The sequence below is a fragment of the Corvus brachyrhynchos genome, unplaced genomic scaffold (assembly GCF_000691975.1).
Source record: "Corvus brachyrhynchos isolate BGI_N302 unplaced genomic scaffold, ASM69197v1 scaffold116, whole genome shotgun sequence".
Classification (NCBI taxonomy): Eukaryota; Metazoa; Chordata; class Aves; order Passeriformes; family Corvidae; genus Corvus; species Corvus brachyrhynchos.
The window spans coordinates 7,333,307-7,352,381 of record NW_008240221.1 but is presented as its reverse complement, the minus strand read 5'-3'; the positions used below and the strand labels follow the sequence as shown (position 1 = coordinate 7,352,381).

Below are 19,075 nucleotides of genomic sequence, written 5' to 3'. Positions count from 1 at the left end.
GTAAATGAGTGTCACAATGGGTTTTTTTCAGATTGTCTCTTAAAAATGCTTTTGTAGCCATAAAGAAGTTGATATTTCAGTTAGCACAGGATTTAGTTTTTTCTTTCTGTGAATGTCTAATAAATCTCTAAAGCTAATGTAATTTAAAGATGCTGGTTTAAAATTCTGAAAACAATTCTAATGCCAACTTCCTCCTTGATGGGTTTGCCTCATCAGTCTGTATTGTTTTCTGAAAATTCAGACCAATCTCTGCAGCCATTTAGCACCTGGTTACTGCATGGTTGTTCCAAGAGTGCAGAGATCAATAGCTATTCCATGATCCATTTGCTGCTGCTTGTATACATCTATATTATTAAAGGATTCCTGTCTCTTAGTACTATTTTTCTTGGTAATTCTGTCTTTGGGTAAATTCATCTGACCTTCATAGGTAGGCTGCTGACTAAGCATGAGTAAAAAAGTGATAAACTGACCTGTTTCTTAGTGCTCTTTGGGGAAAGATTGTTTTCATCAGAGGAGTGGAAAGTGACATGTAGGGAGCAAAATGCCCAGTTACTGTAATCAAGACAGTCTTGGAAATGCCACAGCTTCCATTGTCAGTCCTAGAGACTTTTTTATTTGATTTTTTAGTTTAATATTCCTAACAACCTCTTCTTGAAATATGTTTATATATTTACTTGTCCTCCAAAGGAGTGTAGCCTTTTCTGATTTTCCTTAGTATTAGGTTTGTTGTCATGTTGATAGGTAATGAAGTAGATCTTTATGAAAGATCAGAAATCTGTCAATTTTTGTGCAAGTAAATCAGTTTACTGTCAATTTTTTTCCAAATAATTTATATATATTTGTAATTAAGTGCCTTTTCTTTTTTTCTCAACAGCTTTATTTAATACAAAAGTGGTTTAGTAAAATGTAATTGATACAAAATACTTAGTGAACCAACATTGCAAATATAACAATAAATATTTGTTCAATTAGACCATATTTCTTCATAATGGAAGTCTCTTCTGTTCTTACCTGAGGTTTAATGTTATCTTTCTTTATATGGTGCATTCTTATTTTAGATAAAGAATCCTATTACCCATTGATAGATGTAAATTGGTGGGCAGATAATTCTGTCATCCTTGCTCGCTGCTCTGGTGCATTGACTGTGTCATCAGTCAAGACATTAAGAAACTTGCTGGGAAAGGCCTGTGAATGGTTTGAGAGTTCTCCTCAGGTCACTTCGGCTCATGATGGAGGATTTCTAAGTCTGGAGGTGAGGAATGTGCACAAGCACATTATCCTTTTGGAATATGGTACAACAATTTGCTTTTTTATATGTGATCCTAAGATGGGGTGGGTGTTAAAATAGAAGATGTTATTACTAACAGGAAAAGTGATTCCTATTCGTAGATAGGTGTTGCAGAGAAATTCTGAACTTGCTGCAGCTTAACTTTTCTAGGATAAACTTGATAAAACCATAAATAATTTGGGGGAGTAGAAGCAAAACTCCTGGAAGGTTGAGTCTCAATGAGAAGAGACTTGGAACAGAAAAGAATTTTTGTTGACAGTAACCTTGCCTTGTATGTTAGTGCATCTGAAGAACACTGCAACCTCTTTCACTTGGAAATCAGAGAGAGTGAACACATTTCAATTAGATATGAGGAACACAATGCAGAGCTATGTAAGAGATATATTTTTTATTTATTTTTAGGAGGATTCCCGAAGGGAGTAGAATATAATAAAGTTAATCAGGAATTTTCTTTAAAACTGAGAAAATTACTCTTTTCTAAAGCTTATATTGAAATAGGTCTTAAACATCTTAATCAAAAGTTTAATATTAGAATTAGAAAATTTCAGTACAAACCAAAGCTTGTGTGTATGTTTTTGGAAAGTTGTATTATTCCGGAAATAATATATACAGCCTGTGACTGGCATACTACAGCCTAAGGATGTAGTCTGAGATTGCATTAAACAGAAAACCTTGCTTTGAATAGCTGAGAGTTGAAAACACTCCTGTACGCTGCAGTAAGCTGTAGAAAAGTGTGGGAAGATGTCTCCACTGTTCTGCCCTGTCTGGGCTGGTGCAGGAGGTTTAGTGTAATGGCAGGTTACTATGAAGCCTTCACTTTGGTAGGTGAGGGATGAAGCCTCAGATCAAGGAGACAGATGCAGTCAGGGTTTGTTGAACAGGTTAAGCAAACTGGGAAATAAAGATTTTAAAGGAGAAGGGGAGTACTCCGTTCTTACCAAACTAGTTTAGGTGTACTAGGTGGATGTTTCCTGTTCACGTTTTCTGTGCAGTGTGAGATAAAACTTGTTCCAAAAAGACTGCGTGTGGAGAGTAGGCCTGGTGATGAAGATGAGGGAGAAGATGACTCTGACTCGGATGATGAAACTTCTGCTAAGGACAGATACTTCAGCTACCTAAAGCAAGGCCTGTACTTTGTGACAGAAATGGAACGATTTGCTCCTCCACGGAAACGACCACGTACTATTACAAAGAATTTCCGCCTTGTCAGCTTGAGATCCACAACTCCAGAGGAACTGTACCAGAGAAAAGTAAGTCTGGAAGGAAAGGTCACATCTCTCTTAAACAGCTTTATTTAGAAAGAGCTCTTTATTTTTCTTTTCATTCTTGCTGTGTTAACAAAAGGATTTAGGCACATATTTCTGAGAGTCTCTTAACTGACAGTGTGCTGTGTCACCTAATCAAAGGGATCCTTGCTTAAAACTAGCATTATAATAACTGAAATGAGATGATGACTTCAATGGGGGACACTGCATCATTGACTTGGCTATACTTGGACATACACTCGTGTTTGCACATAGTGAAAGACTTGGCAAATATATTGAATGATATCAGTTTAACTTGTTGTTGGCCCAGGAGTGGGTTAACTTACAGTCTGATGTGAATGTTTTGCATGTTTTTTCAGATATATGTACAAATGAGGCCTGTGACTCAATTCTTACCAAACAGATACTGCTTTGCTTTTAGGGCTCTTGGACAGACTTCTTTGTCTAGGCCATTCCAGTTGTTCTGATGGTAGACTAGCCCACTCTGTGTTACAGTTCCCAGGGAATGCTGATGTCAGACTAAATATAATGTATAACTAATATGATATTACCTAAATAACATCTTCCTTTTATTTGAGGAGACAATCTCTGGTTTTCTGGATGTGGTCATCAGGTGTGAGTCTTAATCACCTGTATCTTGAACCAGTCTCTTCCCTACCTGCTTATGCATCAGTAATTATCCCACTACTTCTTTCAACGCATAGAATTAACAATTGTTTGTTTAATGTGGAAATCAGATGACTTTTATTTTTATGTGTTTGCTTTTTAGATTGATAATGAAGAGTATGGGGAAGCTTTGTCTTTGGCTCAAACATATGGCCTTGATTCTGATCTTGTGTACCAAAGACAGTGGAGGAAGTCAGCTGTTAATGTCGCTTCAATTCAAGACTATTTGGTATGTCTGTGGATTTTTTTTTTTTTTTTTTTTTTTTTTTTAGGCTTTCTTATCAGAATGACTGTGTTATCTTTACAGAAATGGAATTCTCAATTGTGTTCTAATTTATGCAGCGTAAATTGGTGGCAGTTTGAAGAATTGACCCACAGATTCCATTTCATACCATGTGTAAGAGATCAATTTAACTGAAGGCCTGATCGAGAAACCTTGGCAGTTAATGAAAGTCTTTGTTTTGGAATATCTTCTAACATCTGTTAGTAACAACACACTTTCTGTGTGTAATCTCTTCCCCCACATGCAGCAGTAGATTATTGCCTGGGAAATGAAGAATAATAATTGGACATATCAAGTGTTTAAACTTTCAATTATTTTAGAAAAGAAATTGGGAAGGTGAAGTTGGTATCCATAGCTATATAGCAAAGTTTGAGTTACAAAATTGCTGTGAACTCTGGTAACTGTAACTGAGCTTTTCAGTAGAATTCAACATGGGGTTTTTTTTGGCTTGGAAGTAAGACTTCTAACTCATCAGACAAGTGGTGTCGAAGTTGTACAACCTCATGGTTGTGGTAAAGTATTAGTATAGGTATAGTATTAGTATTGTATAGTAGTATCTAGTTTAGTATTAGTATAGTAGGTATGGTATAGTATTAGTAGTATAGGTATATAGGTATTTTAGTGTATGTGTAGTAGTGTAGGTATGTTGGTATAGGCTAAAGAGATCAAGCAAAATATAATCTGGTTTTTTTTTTCAAGTCAGATACTGATTGAATGTCAGAATTTAGCCATTCTGTATGTGATCTCTAATGTCAACCAAAGATCAGCAGATAAGGCAAATACATTTTGTGATTCTGGTGGCTTTTCTGTCTCAGAATCCTACTGACATGTGAAGAAGATGGTATTGAAAATGACTCTAGTGCTACTGTGGAATACATACACTTGGTTTATAAAAACTGTGTTTTACCCCTAAACCATCATATTTTATTTAGCGATATTAATTAGAAAGTACAAATAATGACTTCTGTTTCAGTTGTTGTAGAAGTTCTGCTAAATCATTTGGTATTTCTGTGCCCTTTTCTGCCACATATACTCTGAGGGAATTGTGTTTATTGCATTCTCATTTGTTTTGTTGCTTTGTATTGTCAGTCATCAGAAGAACTTGACATTTTCTTAAGTGGAAGAAATACATGAGGAGACTTTAACATTATCTCTGGTTCCATTGCTTTGGATTGGACCATGTAACATTGTGTCTGTGCTCTTGTTCTTGGACAGAGCAAAATCAAGAAACGTGCATGGGTTCTTCATGAGTGCTTGGAAAGAGTTCCAGAAAATGCAGATGCTGCTAAGAAGCTGCTTCAGTATGGCTTGAAAGGCACAGACTTGGAGGCTCTTGTGGCCATAGGAAAAGGAGAAGATGGTGGCAGGTTTGGGAAGAGTATTTTTTTTTGTTTGTTTTCTTTTTAAAAATGGTGTATAAAGTATTTGCTAGTAATTTGGTAAAATTTTTTTCTTATCAACCAGCAGTGAAAATATTAAGAAACTTTTGCGGGATATAAAGAAAGGTCATGCTTTGACTCAGTAGATGTCCACAAAGTCCCTATACATTTTACTTCTGTATGTATATAAAATACAGTGTTCATTGTAAATATATGCCCTGTAATTTCTTTATCAGAGGAAATATTATTTACTATTTTACTATGAGAATCTGTTTCTCTTGCTGTTTCTGGAAGCTGTAACTAACCCTATAAATGTGTTTTGTTATATGTCTTAATTATATTGGTCAAGCAGAAGCAAGACTCAGTAGAGACAATTTTCCTCAGTGTTCAGTTCCTGGTGGTAGAAAGAGGCTGTTCTTTCTTTGTGCAGTCATCTGTTACCATTGTGTGCTGTAGAGCTGCTGCCTATCCTGCTTCTAGCTGTGGAATCTAGAAACTGTTATCAAGTTTGGTTTTGGTTTGTTTTAGGGAGGGAGTGGAAATAAGAATTGATGTCTCTTGTTGGCTTGGGATGAGGCCCTGCTTGTTTACAACACAAAAACTCAGTATTTTTCTATAAGTATGTAGAATTTTTGTCAAAACATGGACGAAAAGCTGTTTTAAGATGTCTCTTCAAAAATTAGTTCACCTTTGTTTTTTATCTTCATTGCTTAGACTGTTCGTTTTGTCTTCCAGATTCATCTTACCAGGAGAGGTGGACACTGACATTCCCTATGAAGACTTTTTGTCACCAGATGAAGAAATGGATACTAGAAAGGAAAAAGAGGCCAAGAAGCATCAAGAACTGCTATTATCAGTAAACTTTTCAAAGTAAATGAAATGTTAGGCCATGTTTTATTCAGAATTGTAGATTTATAATTAGCTACACAGTTGCAAGAACATAATTACTCTCATATCTATTATTCCTAATAGAAAAGTGGTTTAAATTTTAGTTGGCGTTATATTGTGTCAAAGTTTTCGGTTTACTTAATTGCTTGATATATCCCAGTGCACAAAGTCATTAAAATGTGTAATCTTTGTCTTCATATGCATGTGCCATAAAATATTAATGGCAAACATGAAAATTCCTGTTCCGAACACAGGCTGACACTGGAACAGAAGGAGCTCTGCCGTAGCAGGCTGAAGCTGTTAACTTACCTTGATCGCCTTGAGACCTATGAGGTGAGTTCTTCTGAGTTCTCACACCACAGGTATTCCTGCAACTTTTGTATCACATCATCATATCTTTTTTTGTTATTTATTGTGGTATTAAGGTTTATAGTCTTCTTGAATGGCTACAGTCTGTCACTGGAGAAAAGTAAGATGTCTTCTGTTCAAGTGGCTGTGTTTTTCCTGCTTCACTGTTTCAAAAGGCTAGCTTCTAGTCTTGAGAGGTGCAGTTGGGCAAAAGTCTGCTTTGAATATCCTGTGCCTGCAGCAAATTGAGTTATGTAACGACGTGGGATGTAGAGTTCAGGCAGGATTACTGTGATTTCCCTGTCAGTCGAATTGCCAAGTTCTATGCAGGTTCTCAAACAAATCTTTTTCTTCCATGAGCTTACCAAAGTGAAAGTTTTTGGAATGCCAAACTGTATTTTACTAAGTTTTTAGGTTTTAAATTTGCAGCTGGCAATGCACACACTCCCATTATGGCTTTTACCACATCTCTGTAACTAATGATGTTTAAACATTAACTAAAATAAGGCAGAAAATTGTCTTAGCTTATCAACCAAAAGTGCATCTGTTTTTTTCATACTGAAACAAAAAATCCAGCATACTTTTGAGCATATATCTCATACTTACTCATCCTAGGATAAAACGATGTGTAGACTTTTTGATGCTTTTGTAAATCTTGCATAAAAAGCAGTCTCTCTTTTTTTTTTTTTCCAAGGAAATCCTTGGAGGGCCTCATGCAGCTGAGCAGCATTATGATGGAGAATTCTTTAAGAAGTTCAGAAATCAGAATATTGTACTTTCAGCAAGAACTTATGCTCGGGTATTAATATTTATGTTGCTAGAATGCAGTGGTGTTTTGGTATTGCTGTTTGCACTTAAGTGCTTTTTCCACCTCCCTTTGAACTTGGTTGAATCTCAGTGGAAATTTAAGAGGGGGTGTCTTTGTTTGATTTTAAATAAATAAATGCTGTGACCCTGACCTTCTTTGTTGCTAAAGAAAATTTAAAATGAACTCTTTGTTGTATGACCGAAGCTTTCTTGCTCATTTTTAGTCTAAATCAGTCTTAAGCTCTTAAGAACTTACTGTTCTGTTCTTTAGGAAAGCAATGTCAGAGCCCTGGAAATTTTGTTCACTTTCCATGGATCAGCTTTACTTCCACACAGACAGGCAATTCTGTCCAATTTTCCAGAGACTACTTCACCACATGAGTATGCTTTGCTGTTACCTGAAGCTTGGTAAGGATGCATCAATAGATACTAACTCCAAGAGAGATGATTTTTTGATTAATGCATAAATTAGTTTCCATGTATGGCAGTCTGCTGTTAGTTATTGTCTGGAATCGAGAGCAGCTTTGTCTGTATGGGACTTGACTTGACCAGTCATCATTTTCTGCTTTATTTTGTGCCATTTGTGGAATCTTTTTGGTCATTAACAGGAAAGTAGGGAATTTAGAGGCTCTTTGCATATCTAAGAGGGAACATGGACTTTTCTGACCTGAAACTGCCCAGATTTTCACGTGTGTAATACAGGTCTTTAACTGGTTTGTGGTAACATGCAGTGTTAGGAAATGACTACTACAAGTGTTTAGGTCCCTGGAAGCTAATACATTTTTCTGGACTTGTTTTGTGAAGTAATTTAACACTTAAGCTGTCAATAACTTCAGAATCATTAATCTTTTTGATACTGATTCTTGCTTGACTTGGTAAGGTAGAATTAGGAAAAGCTTAATACAGACTTTCCTGCTGTTTCATTTCAGAATAAAAAGTTAGTTTGCTGTAAATACCAACTAAATTTTTGTAAGATAGTCTTCCTTCAACATCGTAATTATGTTCTGTATATTAATTAGAAGAATTTTTTGCTTCTGGAGTTATTTCTTTCAGACACTTCAATTGTGAAATTAGTTTCGAAGCATATTGTTCAGTGCTCGTAAAGAGACGGACAGATTTCATTTTTTAGTATTTTGTAATAGGACTTTGAAGCCTTACTTCAGAGGGAAAGTTTTTGGAGGAGCTAATAGAATTTTTTTTTGTAGTCTTCCATCATTATAGTTAAGCTTTTCACTTCAAGGTTTTGCCAGTCTCATTTGGGCAATTTTCAATTTAGAATAGGGGTTTTCAATTCATTAAGTTATTCCCCTGACACTTTTCCTAACTTATAATACTTACAGTTTTGTCCTCTCTGAAGAGAAAGAACAGTCTTTATTTCATGCTTCCCTTTTTGACTGTTGGTAGTATTAGGGACACATTTAGTGATTAAGTGTGAAAACACTTGTTTTATCCTTTTCTTTAAGGTAACAGTTAGGACCATGAAGAGAAATTATTGCAGTATTTATAAAATTGGTAAAATGTATTCCAGTCTTTCTCTTTTGATAAGGTCTATAATGTGGGACATAAGAAAGAATGGTCATCTTAAATGTGGCTATGATCTGTTGTTGGTAATAAAGAGGCTCCTTATCTTTCTGAAGGGTTATTTGTTCTTGGTTTTGTTTTGTTGGGTGTTTTTTTTTTTTTTTTCATTTTTTTTATTTTATTGTTTGGTTTGTTTACAAAACTGACTTATGTGCCAAGAGGGAAAATGACAGCTAAAATAAAACATTTCGCTAGTGATCTAGTAGTAAAGATGTGAGTTATGGGGTAAGAACGTAGTTTTGTCTGCTACTGAAAAGTTATAGTATATATTTAGAAACTTTATTCTCATAGCAGAACTTTCCAGTGCTACAATCAGGTATGTGAGGTTCACGCTTTTTTTCCCTCAGACTGCATAATAGACACTACTGTGTGTGTGTCTTTTGAAGTTTCTGTCTTTGGACAGCTACAAAAACCCTATATACACGAATCCCATGTACTTACAAAAACATAAAAATATATTGTATATTTGATATGACCTTTTTCTAAAACTTTCTGTTACAAAACTGATTGCTCACATAATATTGCTACATATACTCCCTAAACCAATATTTTATTAATGCAATTAAATTAAATATGTACTGATGACAATGTCTATTAATGAGAATAATATACTAATTATATAGATGTAATTTGTACAAGGTAGAATTTTATTCCTATTTTATGAATATTTTTTATGAAATGGGGGGATTGGTCTCCTCTTTCCCCCCCCCAGTTCAAACAGCTTCAGCTTCTGGCAGTTCTTGTTTCACATGAATCAAAGAGAATTGAAGTTCTTTGTCATTTTTTGTGAGTTTATTTTCCTTTTAGCTCTAGCATTCGTTTTTTAAAGAGTTTATTAGTATGGATAAAATTACTGACATTCTGTAGATATGTTGTCATTGTTATGAAATGTAGTTTAAATGAGTGTGCTATTTAGTCTTCTTATTAGAGGACAGTATGTAGGCATAATTTGCTGTAAATTAACTGATTGAGCAAGGTTATGATACAATTTATTCATTCCCACAGAACACTAAAAAGTTGTAAGCACTGACTGTAATTAATACACTTCTGAACAAAAGAAAAAAGCATTACAAAGATATAAACCCCAATATTTTTATTGGTAGAAGAAATGTTGCAGCATTACCACACAGTCCCTTTAGCTTCTGTAGCTTGTAATTACAAGGGTCTCAGGACAGGCAGTGAGAGTGAATCAATTTGTGTTGATGAACTTTGACTTTAGGCAAATAGATTCTGAATCAGGAATCTGATTTTGTCTGGTTTTCCTTTTGAAATTTCACACCGTTGCAATTACGAAATAGGGTGTATCCCGTAGAGGGTTAGAAGGTGTTTTTTTTTGTTTTGTTTTTTTCTTTTTTTTTACTTTAGTTGCATAAAAGGCTGCTCTCTTGTAATTTCTTTTAGATCCTTGTTTTTTCTGAAAATTCTTGGTCACAATGTTTGTACCAGGAGATATCAATAGGGTATTTGGTTTCTGTGGTGCATGTGATGAGACCACTGACACAGCTCAGCTGATGGCATTGCCCATTTAAGAGTGCAGCCTTTTCCAGTGGCCTTGCTTAATGAACACCTTGTTCATGGCTTGTTGATGCCTTTGTTGCTCAGTCTTCTGCAGCTCAGACCCCCTGCTGATCAGAAACTATTACGGTGGAGGTGTCTTCTACGTCTTCCTATATGGCTCTGTGTGTGTAGGATAAAGTACTGTTTGAATTTACCATATTGTGACTGTGTACGTTGCACACTTCAAACAATAAGGGGGTTGATTCCCAGCTGCAGCTCTGTGAGGTGACACTCATCCCTCTAGGAATTCACTACATTGCTCTATGCTCACTTAGTTCATCTGTCTCTAGGGGAATCTGGCAGAGGAAAACCATGAGGTTGTATAGCAGGTGCTGCCTTGTTTGTGCATGGAGCAGGTGAGGTGGGTAAATAGGCACCTCCTTCTACAGCCAGGGTAAGAGCGCTGAAACAGTTGCTTGCTGTGCACCCCCACCAACATGAATGCACGTACAAGTGCATGTATGCATATAGTGCATAAATTCTTCATATATGAAGAATTTCCTAACCTGTAAGAAATGTTTTTGTAAAGGTTGTGTTATAACTGCCATTTTCTTTCACCTGCATCCTCCAGTTCAGCTGCAAATAGTAAATTCTCAGTACCTACTGAAAGAGCGGCTCCTTTGGTTAGTGCATTCTGTAGGCATAAAGCAGGTGTTTGTCTCTTACTTGCACCTGTCATTTACATTAGGTTGGCATTTAAAGGCCAGTATCACAAAAACTTGAGGTCTTGTCGGTCAAGGAAGAACTGGCATAATTAATGGAGAAAAAAAGTAGAAGACTTTTTTTTTTCTTTCTGTGACAGATTATTAGGAAATATATATATATATATATTTCCCCTGTATCTGCTTGTAAAAAAGTCTCAGATGGTAGATATCCTTTTGTTTCTCATTTTTGGCACATATTTTATAGTTTAGCATCTTTAGGGGTTACTCAGAACAGTTCAGGAGTTTTCTGTCTAAGCAGGAAATTTATGTATTCATCAGACTCTTGCAAAAGACTGATTTAAGTGAGCTCAACAGCTCCCTGAGTTGAGGAGGAATCTGAAATACTAAGACATTGGTGGCTGTAAATGCCTCTTGGCTTCAAATTGGTATTGTGATAGATTGACATTACTAAGTAATGTGTTTTTGCAGAATTGGGATTGTAATGTTTTCCTACTTCTTTTCATATTATTTCTCAGCTTCTTTTATAATGATAGCTCCTTTGTCTCTGCTGTCTCTTCTTGGGTTCATGCTCCTTCTCAAAGATCCATCAGATGCACAGACTACATCTGTTGCGACAACTAGAATGAAGGTGGTAAAAGTTTAGGTATTCAAAGGAGATGAGATGATAGCTCTTTTTAATCTCTGTTTTAATAGCTATAGCTAGTGTTCTTAATCTATAGTTAAGACTGTTGCCCTCAGGTTTTTAGATGTGATCTAGGAAAATAATGTTTTACCACCGTTACAAATACATAACCAGAGTATTTTTCCTTTTCAGTTTCTTACCCTTTATTCTAGGCTTAACTGCTGTATTGTAACATTACTGCTCACATTTTCAACTCACAGAAGTCTGGAACTTCAAATGTATGGTTCCCTCAGCAGCCATAAGTCTGCTATATTGCACATTATGCTGTAGGAAAAATCTTACCCCTAAGATAGCAACTTTTTATATGTTGCTGTTTTTTTGCTTCTTAACTTTCTCAAATACTGGTGTTCAGTTGTGACATAAAGTGAATTCTTACTGGAGGGTTGTGGATGAACTCCATTTGCCTGATGAACTAGGATGGGAATGGAAGTATCTCCTAAAAACTTAGTGAAGGCTTTAAAACCTGATAATTTCCATGTAGTTGACTTGCATCTATGAATGAGTAAGTACTACTAAAATTTCAAAAGCAGTTAGCTTTGCCTTTTCATAATGATGTCTTCTCCTCAACTAGGTTTTTAGTTACTGCCTGTGGCACTGCAGTCTCAGTAAAGCTCTTAGAGTTTCATCTCTTCCATTCCTAATAATGTGCATGTAAATAGGTTTGATGACTGAACGTCCGCAGAATTGTCTAATATATAGCCCCCTCTTTTTCATATTACTTTTTTTTCTTGTGAAGCTGAACTGCTTTTGTTTGTAGTATAATTCAGAGGTGTTCATGTTAAAAGAATTAATCACATGGTCAGTTCTTTTTTTGAATTTGCTTGCATTCATTTGTATAGTGCTACAGTGAAAATTATAAGGGCCTAAATTGTATGTGCATGTCTTTTTTCTTTGCACTAACAGGAAGAAAAAAAAGAGTTCAGAGGTAGAGGGAGCAATGTAGTTAATACTATTTCAAGGATGTATTTGGTAGTAAAAAAAAAAGGCAGATCTAACCTTCTTCTATGAAGTAGAAAAATTAATTTTTGAGGGAAGGATAAACTTGTCATCCATCAGATGATGACACTCATGTTCTTGTCTGGATTGACTTCTGGTAGGAGCAGGAAAGGTTCTTGTCCATGTCAAAAATAAAGCAGTGGTTTGGAGGAAGAAAGAGTCATTGGCAAACTGCTTATGTGGGATTTTGTGATAACAGGAACAGCTTATGGTAGCCAGAAGGCTGCTGCAGACAGTGAGCTGGCAAAAGTACCATAGATGTTGGTCATGAGAAGATGAGAATGAGAACTTGAAGCCTTGAGGGAGCTGTGGAGAACATGAACTGTCAGGGAGGAAGGAGGGAAGTTTAACAGAGCCTGCCGTGCTGGAGCTGAACTGTCATTCAGCTGAGAGAGCTGAGTGTGTTTGGCATGGAGAAGGTTTCAAACAGGCCAGTAGCAGCCTTCACATAACTTCCTATAGCATGTGAGCTGAACTGTGGCTGTGCTGTTTATCCACAGAACGTTGACAGGATTTCCTTTGTATTTCTGACTAGTTAATGCTTGACTTACCCTGACTTCATCTACCATGTGTGTCTTTTGCCCGCATAGTCCTGAACTGAAGTTTGGCTTGCCTTGCCCAATCTTCTAATGAAGTGTACTGCTCCACTGTCTCATCCATTTGTTGTTCTTTTACAGAGTTTAGAATAAAATTTCTTCCAGGAACATTAATTATGCTTTATAAATGTGCAGTTCTGAAGTAGTATTTCACTGTTTGGTGGCAGACGGCTTTGATCTTACTTGGAGTTCAGCTTTGTCTTTAAAATACCTTTCACAAAATCAAAATAGGCTATTGCCTCACAATTTTAGTTGTATACATGAAGAAAAAAACCCCTCAGTGAGCTTCTGAACCGTGCTTGTGTAGTTAGTGTTAGCTGACTTTTATTACGTTTAGATTATTTGTTCTAGGTTGTTTAGGAGGGAAGAAAGTTTCCCTCTCCCCAAATATTATTAGAGGTTAACCACATCATTAAAACATAGCTTGATTTGTTTATATGAAATCAGTTATAACTTTCTCCTCTGGTGGCAGAGCTGCTTCAAAAGACCTGTCATTGCAGTGTGCACAGCAGGGATTCTGAAGGTTAGTTAACTGGGGCACCCTAAAGCAGTGGGATACCTTTTCCACTGGTTTACGCAGATCAGTTTTCCCAAAATGCATGATGTTTTTGGCACTCCGTTTTAGGAAGCAGCTGTACTTCAGTCTTGATAAATTTGTCACATCCTATGGATATTCTTGGAAAATGAAGCACTTCTCTCTCTGCCCACCACTTTTGTGTCATGTAGTACATTGAACAATTGGAAACCTAAAAATACATGTAATCAGTTCTGTAGTTGCATTTACTTACTCACTATTCAGATACTATAATGAAAGAAAAGAATGTTTTCATGCAATATGAACTATGCAATACGTATCACAGCTGTTTGAGACCGTATATCTGGGATGCATTTCTTACATTTCATCCTCAGCTATGGAATAATTGTGACATAACAAAACTGCTTCAGAGATGTAAGAACTGCAGAGCAACAGAAAGTGGCATTGATTTCTCCGTTGCCATTGTGAGAAGATACAGACTTTGGTCAAATGAATTTTTAAATTAAATTAAAAGAGAATATTTTAGTTATTTTGTTTATGTAACACACAAGCTTTCAAATGAGGAATTAGTGTTTCTAAGATTATTTTTCAGACATGATACATGATTAAAAAGGACAATCAAAGATTAATCTACTTCCAAAGTTCCGCAAACCTACTTCTAAAAACATCAGTGTCTTTCACCAAAAAGATACGGTTTCATAAATGTATTGGGGTAATTTGCATTTTGCAAATTAAGCAAATGTGGATGAGTTTACAAGGGTAAAAATTTAAATAAAAAATACTCTGAAATTTCAACTTGAGGGGGCCTGGAGACAGGCTTGTTGTACGAAATGCTTAAAAGGAAAAAATAAAAGCAAAGCCACACGGTTGCTATTGGTAATGTAGAGAATTGGAACCTGACCTTAAAACTGAGTTAGACCTTGCTCTTTTGAAAGCTTGTCCTTGGAGAGAAAAATAATCAAAATACTCTGCAGGTTTGAATAAATGCATTTGGTAGGATACAGAAACTACAATAGCATGGACCTCTTTTGTCAAAGAAAAGAATGGAAAGAATTGGCAAACCAACATAAACAATGGAGTGAAAAGAGCAATACAGGAAAAGTCATCTCTTTTTGAAGAAACAGAGTTGAATACCTCCATAATCAGTCAGTTTACTGGATTCCAATCATATTTTTTCTACTCTTGAAAAAAGAGAAGGGTAAAGGGTAGGGGAGAAGCAGTGGCTCAGGAAAAAATAAGAAATATCCCAAAGCCGTGCTAATATTTGTGTACAGTTATAGTATAGCACATCTGATAGTTTCTTTTAGTTGGGAAAGAAAGCCACCTGCCTTAGTGACTGCAGTGATCTATCGCTGTGTCTGGAATTCTGAGTGCATAGGAATGCAGACTTAACCTCCACGTGTCTCTGACCTCTGTGGGAGTTCAGTTACAAAGAACAAACCTGCCAGGTTGTGTAGCACAAGGAGAGTGAACTCTGGATGCAGTAGCATGGTGTACACTGCATAAACAACAGGCTGCCTGTGCATGCTGAATTCACCAGTTCAGCCCTGCTATGTGTGCAGGGCATGTGTGGAGGTTCTGATGTGCCCCCGTTCAGCTGGATTTGCTGTACAGGTGTTGTAAACAAAAGTATGGCAGAAAAATGGGAGCTCTGCCTCTTTACAGGTATGCGTTCATGTCTGTATCTCTTTGTCTCATCTGTGTGCATGTTTTTGAATTTTCAGACTGAAATGGTATTTTGACACCTGAAGTCTTTCTCAACTGACTTGCTTCCATTTTAACAACTTTTCCAGAGTTTTGTTGCTCTCTGTTTCTGCATGAGTCACTGAAATTACCAGCATTAGAAATCTGATGGGGAAAAAAACAGTATGTGCACCATAAGTATCAGTTAAGAACAAGCCTCGTGGTAAATGTTGGAATAAATTCAGCATTCTAATCTTTGCCTTTATAAAGGGCTTAGGTACAGGGATGTCTCATCCTTTGCTTCTATCAAGACTGATTTATTCCAGTTCTTATATTTAATTTCAAATACAGAGTTTTTATTAACTCTTCAAAATGAGGAGAGATAGTAAGGATAGTTGGATAAAGTCATTAGCGGGCAAGAGGGAATGATGTATTTTATTAGCATTGTTGAGAAAGTGAATGGAGTTAGGAGTCAGCTCTTGAGTGCTGTGGGTTCTGCTAGGGTTTTTTTGTGTATGTATGTGTTTTGGGCTCACCAAGAGACTTACCTGTTAAGACTGACTTAACATAAATGCTGATTTCTGCTAGGATGAAAAATCTTGCAGCTGAATCTTTTTTAGTGGTGTTTTCTTTAAGCTTTTAGAGGGGATGGTTTCTGAGTGCTGCTTGATTCTTGATGAGAATTTAAAAATCTAAAATTCCTCTCTCAACTTATTCCAGTGGTGAGCCTGAATACTTTTAAAATGGCAAATGGAGCCAGAGCAGAAAACACTTTAAAAAGTATTTTCTGTGGCTTATCCATACACCTGACTTAAAATATTTTAACTCCAACTTTTTCTGCTGTGAGAAGGGAAAAAAGATAGACATTTTGCAGTCAAGATTGCACTGCATGACAATTCTTTCCCATGAAATGAAAAATCTTTTTTTCTTTAGTATTTTGCAGTCAGGTCTGTTAATAAGCTTTTATGAAAAACTTTTGAAGTATGCTTTTAGCACTTCTGGAATTGAGGTGTCTGGACAACTGTGGGTTTCACTTCTGCAAAACCTTGTGCTGAAACATAAGATTGGTCTTGGCAGATTTGGCCAGAAGGCAAATGGCCAACAGTAGTTTTCAGGAGAGGAAAATCGCTACAGGCAAGTGCACTTGGAACATTTACTTGAAGTTTCTCAAGTGAGAAATAACATACATCAATAATATATGGCTCAAATATTCTCAACTAGATATTTTCTAGATGTAGTAAACTTGCACGAGACTTTATTCCAGGAATTCATTTTGTTTTTGAATCGAAGTACATGGTGGTTTATCTTCTATGCCATGCAGCAGGTAGTTAACAGCTTAGCTACGAATTGTGTAAAACAGTATCTGCTGTTTATTGTAAACGAGGCCCAGTTTCATCAGTACTTACACTGTTGTAGGAAGTAAGAACAGTGAAATATCATTTCCTGTTTAAGTGAAATGATAACATGAACAACTTGGTACCAGACTTGGCATATTGGTGCTTTCTTCTAGGATTCTTTCAATCTGCTTCGGTATTTGGAAAATGGATGTCATACACTTCTTGCCTCTAGTCATTCATATCGCTTGACTCTGTACTTCTACTCTTTTTTTTATTGTACCCTGTTGAGAAAACAGGCAGGGAGTGGCAGAGTTGCACATTGCGTCATCACTTGATGGATTTTGGAGTTGCAGGGAAAGGGGGAAGGAAAGCAACTTTCGCAGAGAGCAAAGCCTGAGAACTTGAATTGAGTGAGATCTTTCTTAAGCATTACTTTTTTTAAGTAGTAAACTTTCTGCTTCAGTTGACACTATAAATATGAGATGCTAGAGAAATTATTTTTAATGCAGTCTGTACGTAATTCCTGACTTCTGCTATTTGGAAAGGATTCTATTTTAAAGTGTATCTTCAAAAAAATACTTGAAGCAGTTGGAATTCGGGGGCAAACCAAGTGGCGTTTGTGTTATAGGGATAGGAAAAAAAGTATCACCTTTTAGATGGGAAGAAGGAAGTGCAGATTATTTTCTGAAGAGAGTTAGGGATATGGGCTGGATAGGTGATTGCATGTCTGCAGAAAGAAACACTTGCTAATACCTGTTGACTTTAGGCTGGGGTGGGTAATGCTTGCTTGCATAAAAATTAAGCTCTTTAGTCTCTAATAATTGTTGATCAGAGTCAGTAAAGTAACTCAACTATGTTAAGAGTAACTGGAGGTTAGAAACATGTAATTTGTACTGATACATAGGTCAGCTAAGAGAATGCAATTTTTGCCAACTTTTAATTGTAAACCTTTTGTGCTACTGAATCTGTAAAGAAATTACTTCTTAATTGGAACTGTATGTCCTGGATGTAACTTCACCACATCTATGGCAAGTATGCTGGGTGTGGCAGCAAAATTATGAAGAATGTGTTCAATGTGGTATTTGGCAGTACAGGCTTGGGCCAGTAGATTTTTCTTTAACTTCTTTTTTTCTTTTTTTGTTTCTCTTCCCATCTCATACTGAGGGACAGTAGCATTAGGATCATTTATGTGCGTTTTGAAATGTCTTGGTTCCTTGTCATTCAGATCTCATTCTTGCAAGGGTGGTTTTAAATTTGCATTCCAGATATCTGTATTTGTTTATTTGTAGTAATTTTCTTATTTAATAATTTGTTAGTCTAAAGAGGAGAGTGCTGAAGTTTAAATATCCATTAAATGTATGTACCTCTTTCCTTACTATTTTGCATGACTTCTTTTTCTCAGTAACAACCAAAGCAACCAAACACCCGAAACAAAGAAAATTTCCCCAAAGTTTCTTCTGGGCTTCTGAGATTATATAGGAAGATACATTCAGGTGGGAAGCTCTTACTTAAGAGAATGATGAAAAGTCCTGGTGACTACTGGGAACAAGAATTTGCTTTCAGAGGAAATAAAATAAGTGACATGTGCTGCGATTTTCTTAACAGGTCTTGCTGTAATCATTTACTTATCATGTGTCTCCCCTATTGCTCCACTGTCAGGTAAATGCATCAGAGACTCTTGCAAAAGCCAGATTTTGAAAGAGAGGGGTAGGGGCACAGTTTGTGTTCTCTTTACTAGAATAACAGAATAGTTTATGTTGGAAAAGACCCTTAAGATAAAGTCCAACTTCAAACTGCCAAGTTCGCCTCTGAACCATGTCCTTAAGTGCCACATCTCCATGTCTTCTCCATGGAAATACCTTCCAGGGATGGAGACTCAGCCAAGAGATGAGTGAGAGAAACTGACTGAGAGGGTCTGACCTTGGTTTATCAGTTCCCTGGTACTCTTTGGGCTGTTCTTAGTGGAGCTGTGGGAAGGAATGAGACTAAGGATTCGAATAGCAGGATCTGGTACAAGTTCTTTGCTTTGTGGTTCTTAAGCTTCTGAAACTGCTTAGGCCTTCAAGCTGCTTTTAGTTTCCTCTGCCAGCTGGCCCTTGCAACAACTGAGTATCTTCTTGCCACTGTAATTTATAAAAAAGCAATTGTTACTTTACTGTTTTACTAATACAGAAATAATCTCACAGTATGGGCCTGTAGGACTTGACTACATCAAATAATTTTAACAAAGTGCGTTACAAATTTTGGAGACAGAATAATAGTTAAGACATTAGTATGTGAGCTAATGTTGGAGGAAAAAGCTATCTGTAATATGAAATTGGAGTTGTTACCTGAAAACCTTCTCTTAATGTTATTCTCTCATAGTAGTTCTGCTACAGTTCTGCAGACATTTGAAACAGATTCTGAAATGAAACCCTTGTCTGTCCTTTGCTGTATAAAAGCTCCTTTTTTTTCCCATTAAGAATATGTGTTAATATTAAAAAAACCCCACCTAACTCCTCCCAAAAGAATAACACCAA

General features: G+C 36.4%; 1 protein-coding gene across 1 annotated transcript in view; it reads left to right on the top strand.

The window, feature by feature from the left end:
- The window catches only part of NBAS (neuroblastoma amplified sequence), a 162,236-nt gene that overhangs the window by 18,350 nt on the left and 124,811 nt on the right, over positions 1–19,075 (top strand). Inside the window, 8 exon segments of the mRNA XM_008641788.2 lie at positions 1,059–1,252; positions 2,281–2,538; positions 3,323–3,448; positions 4,718–4,869; positions 5,617–5,751; positions 6,024–6,102; positions 6,812–6,916; positions 7,196–7,332. Of these exon segments, the coding sequence (XP_008640010.1) occupies positions 1,059–1,252; positions 2,281–2,538; positions 3,323–3,448; positions 4,718–4,869; positions 5,617–5,751; positions 6,024–6,102; positions 6,812–6,916; positions 7,196–7,332 (1,186 nt within the window).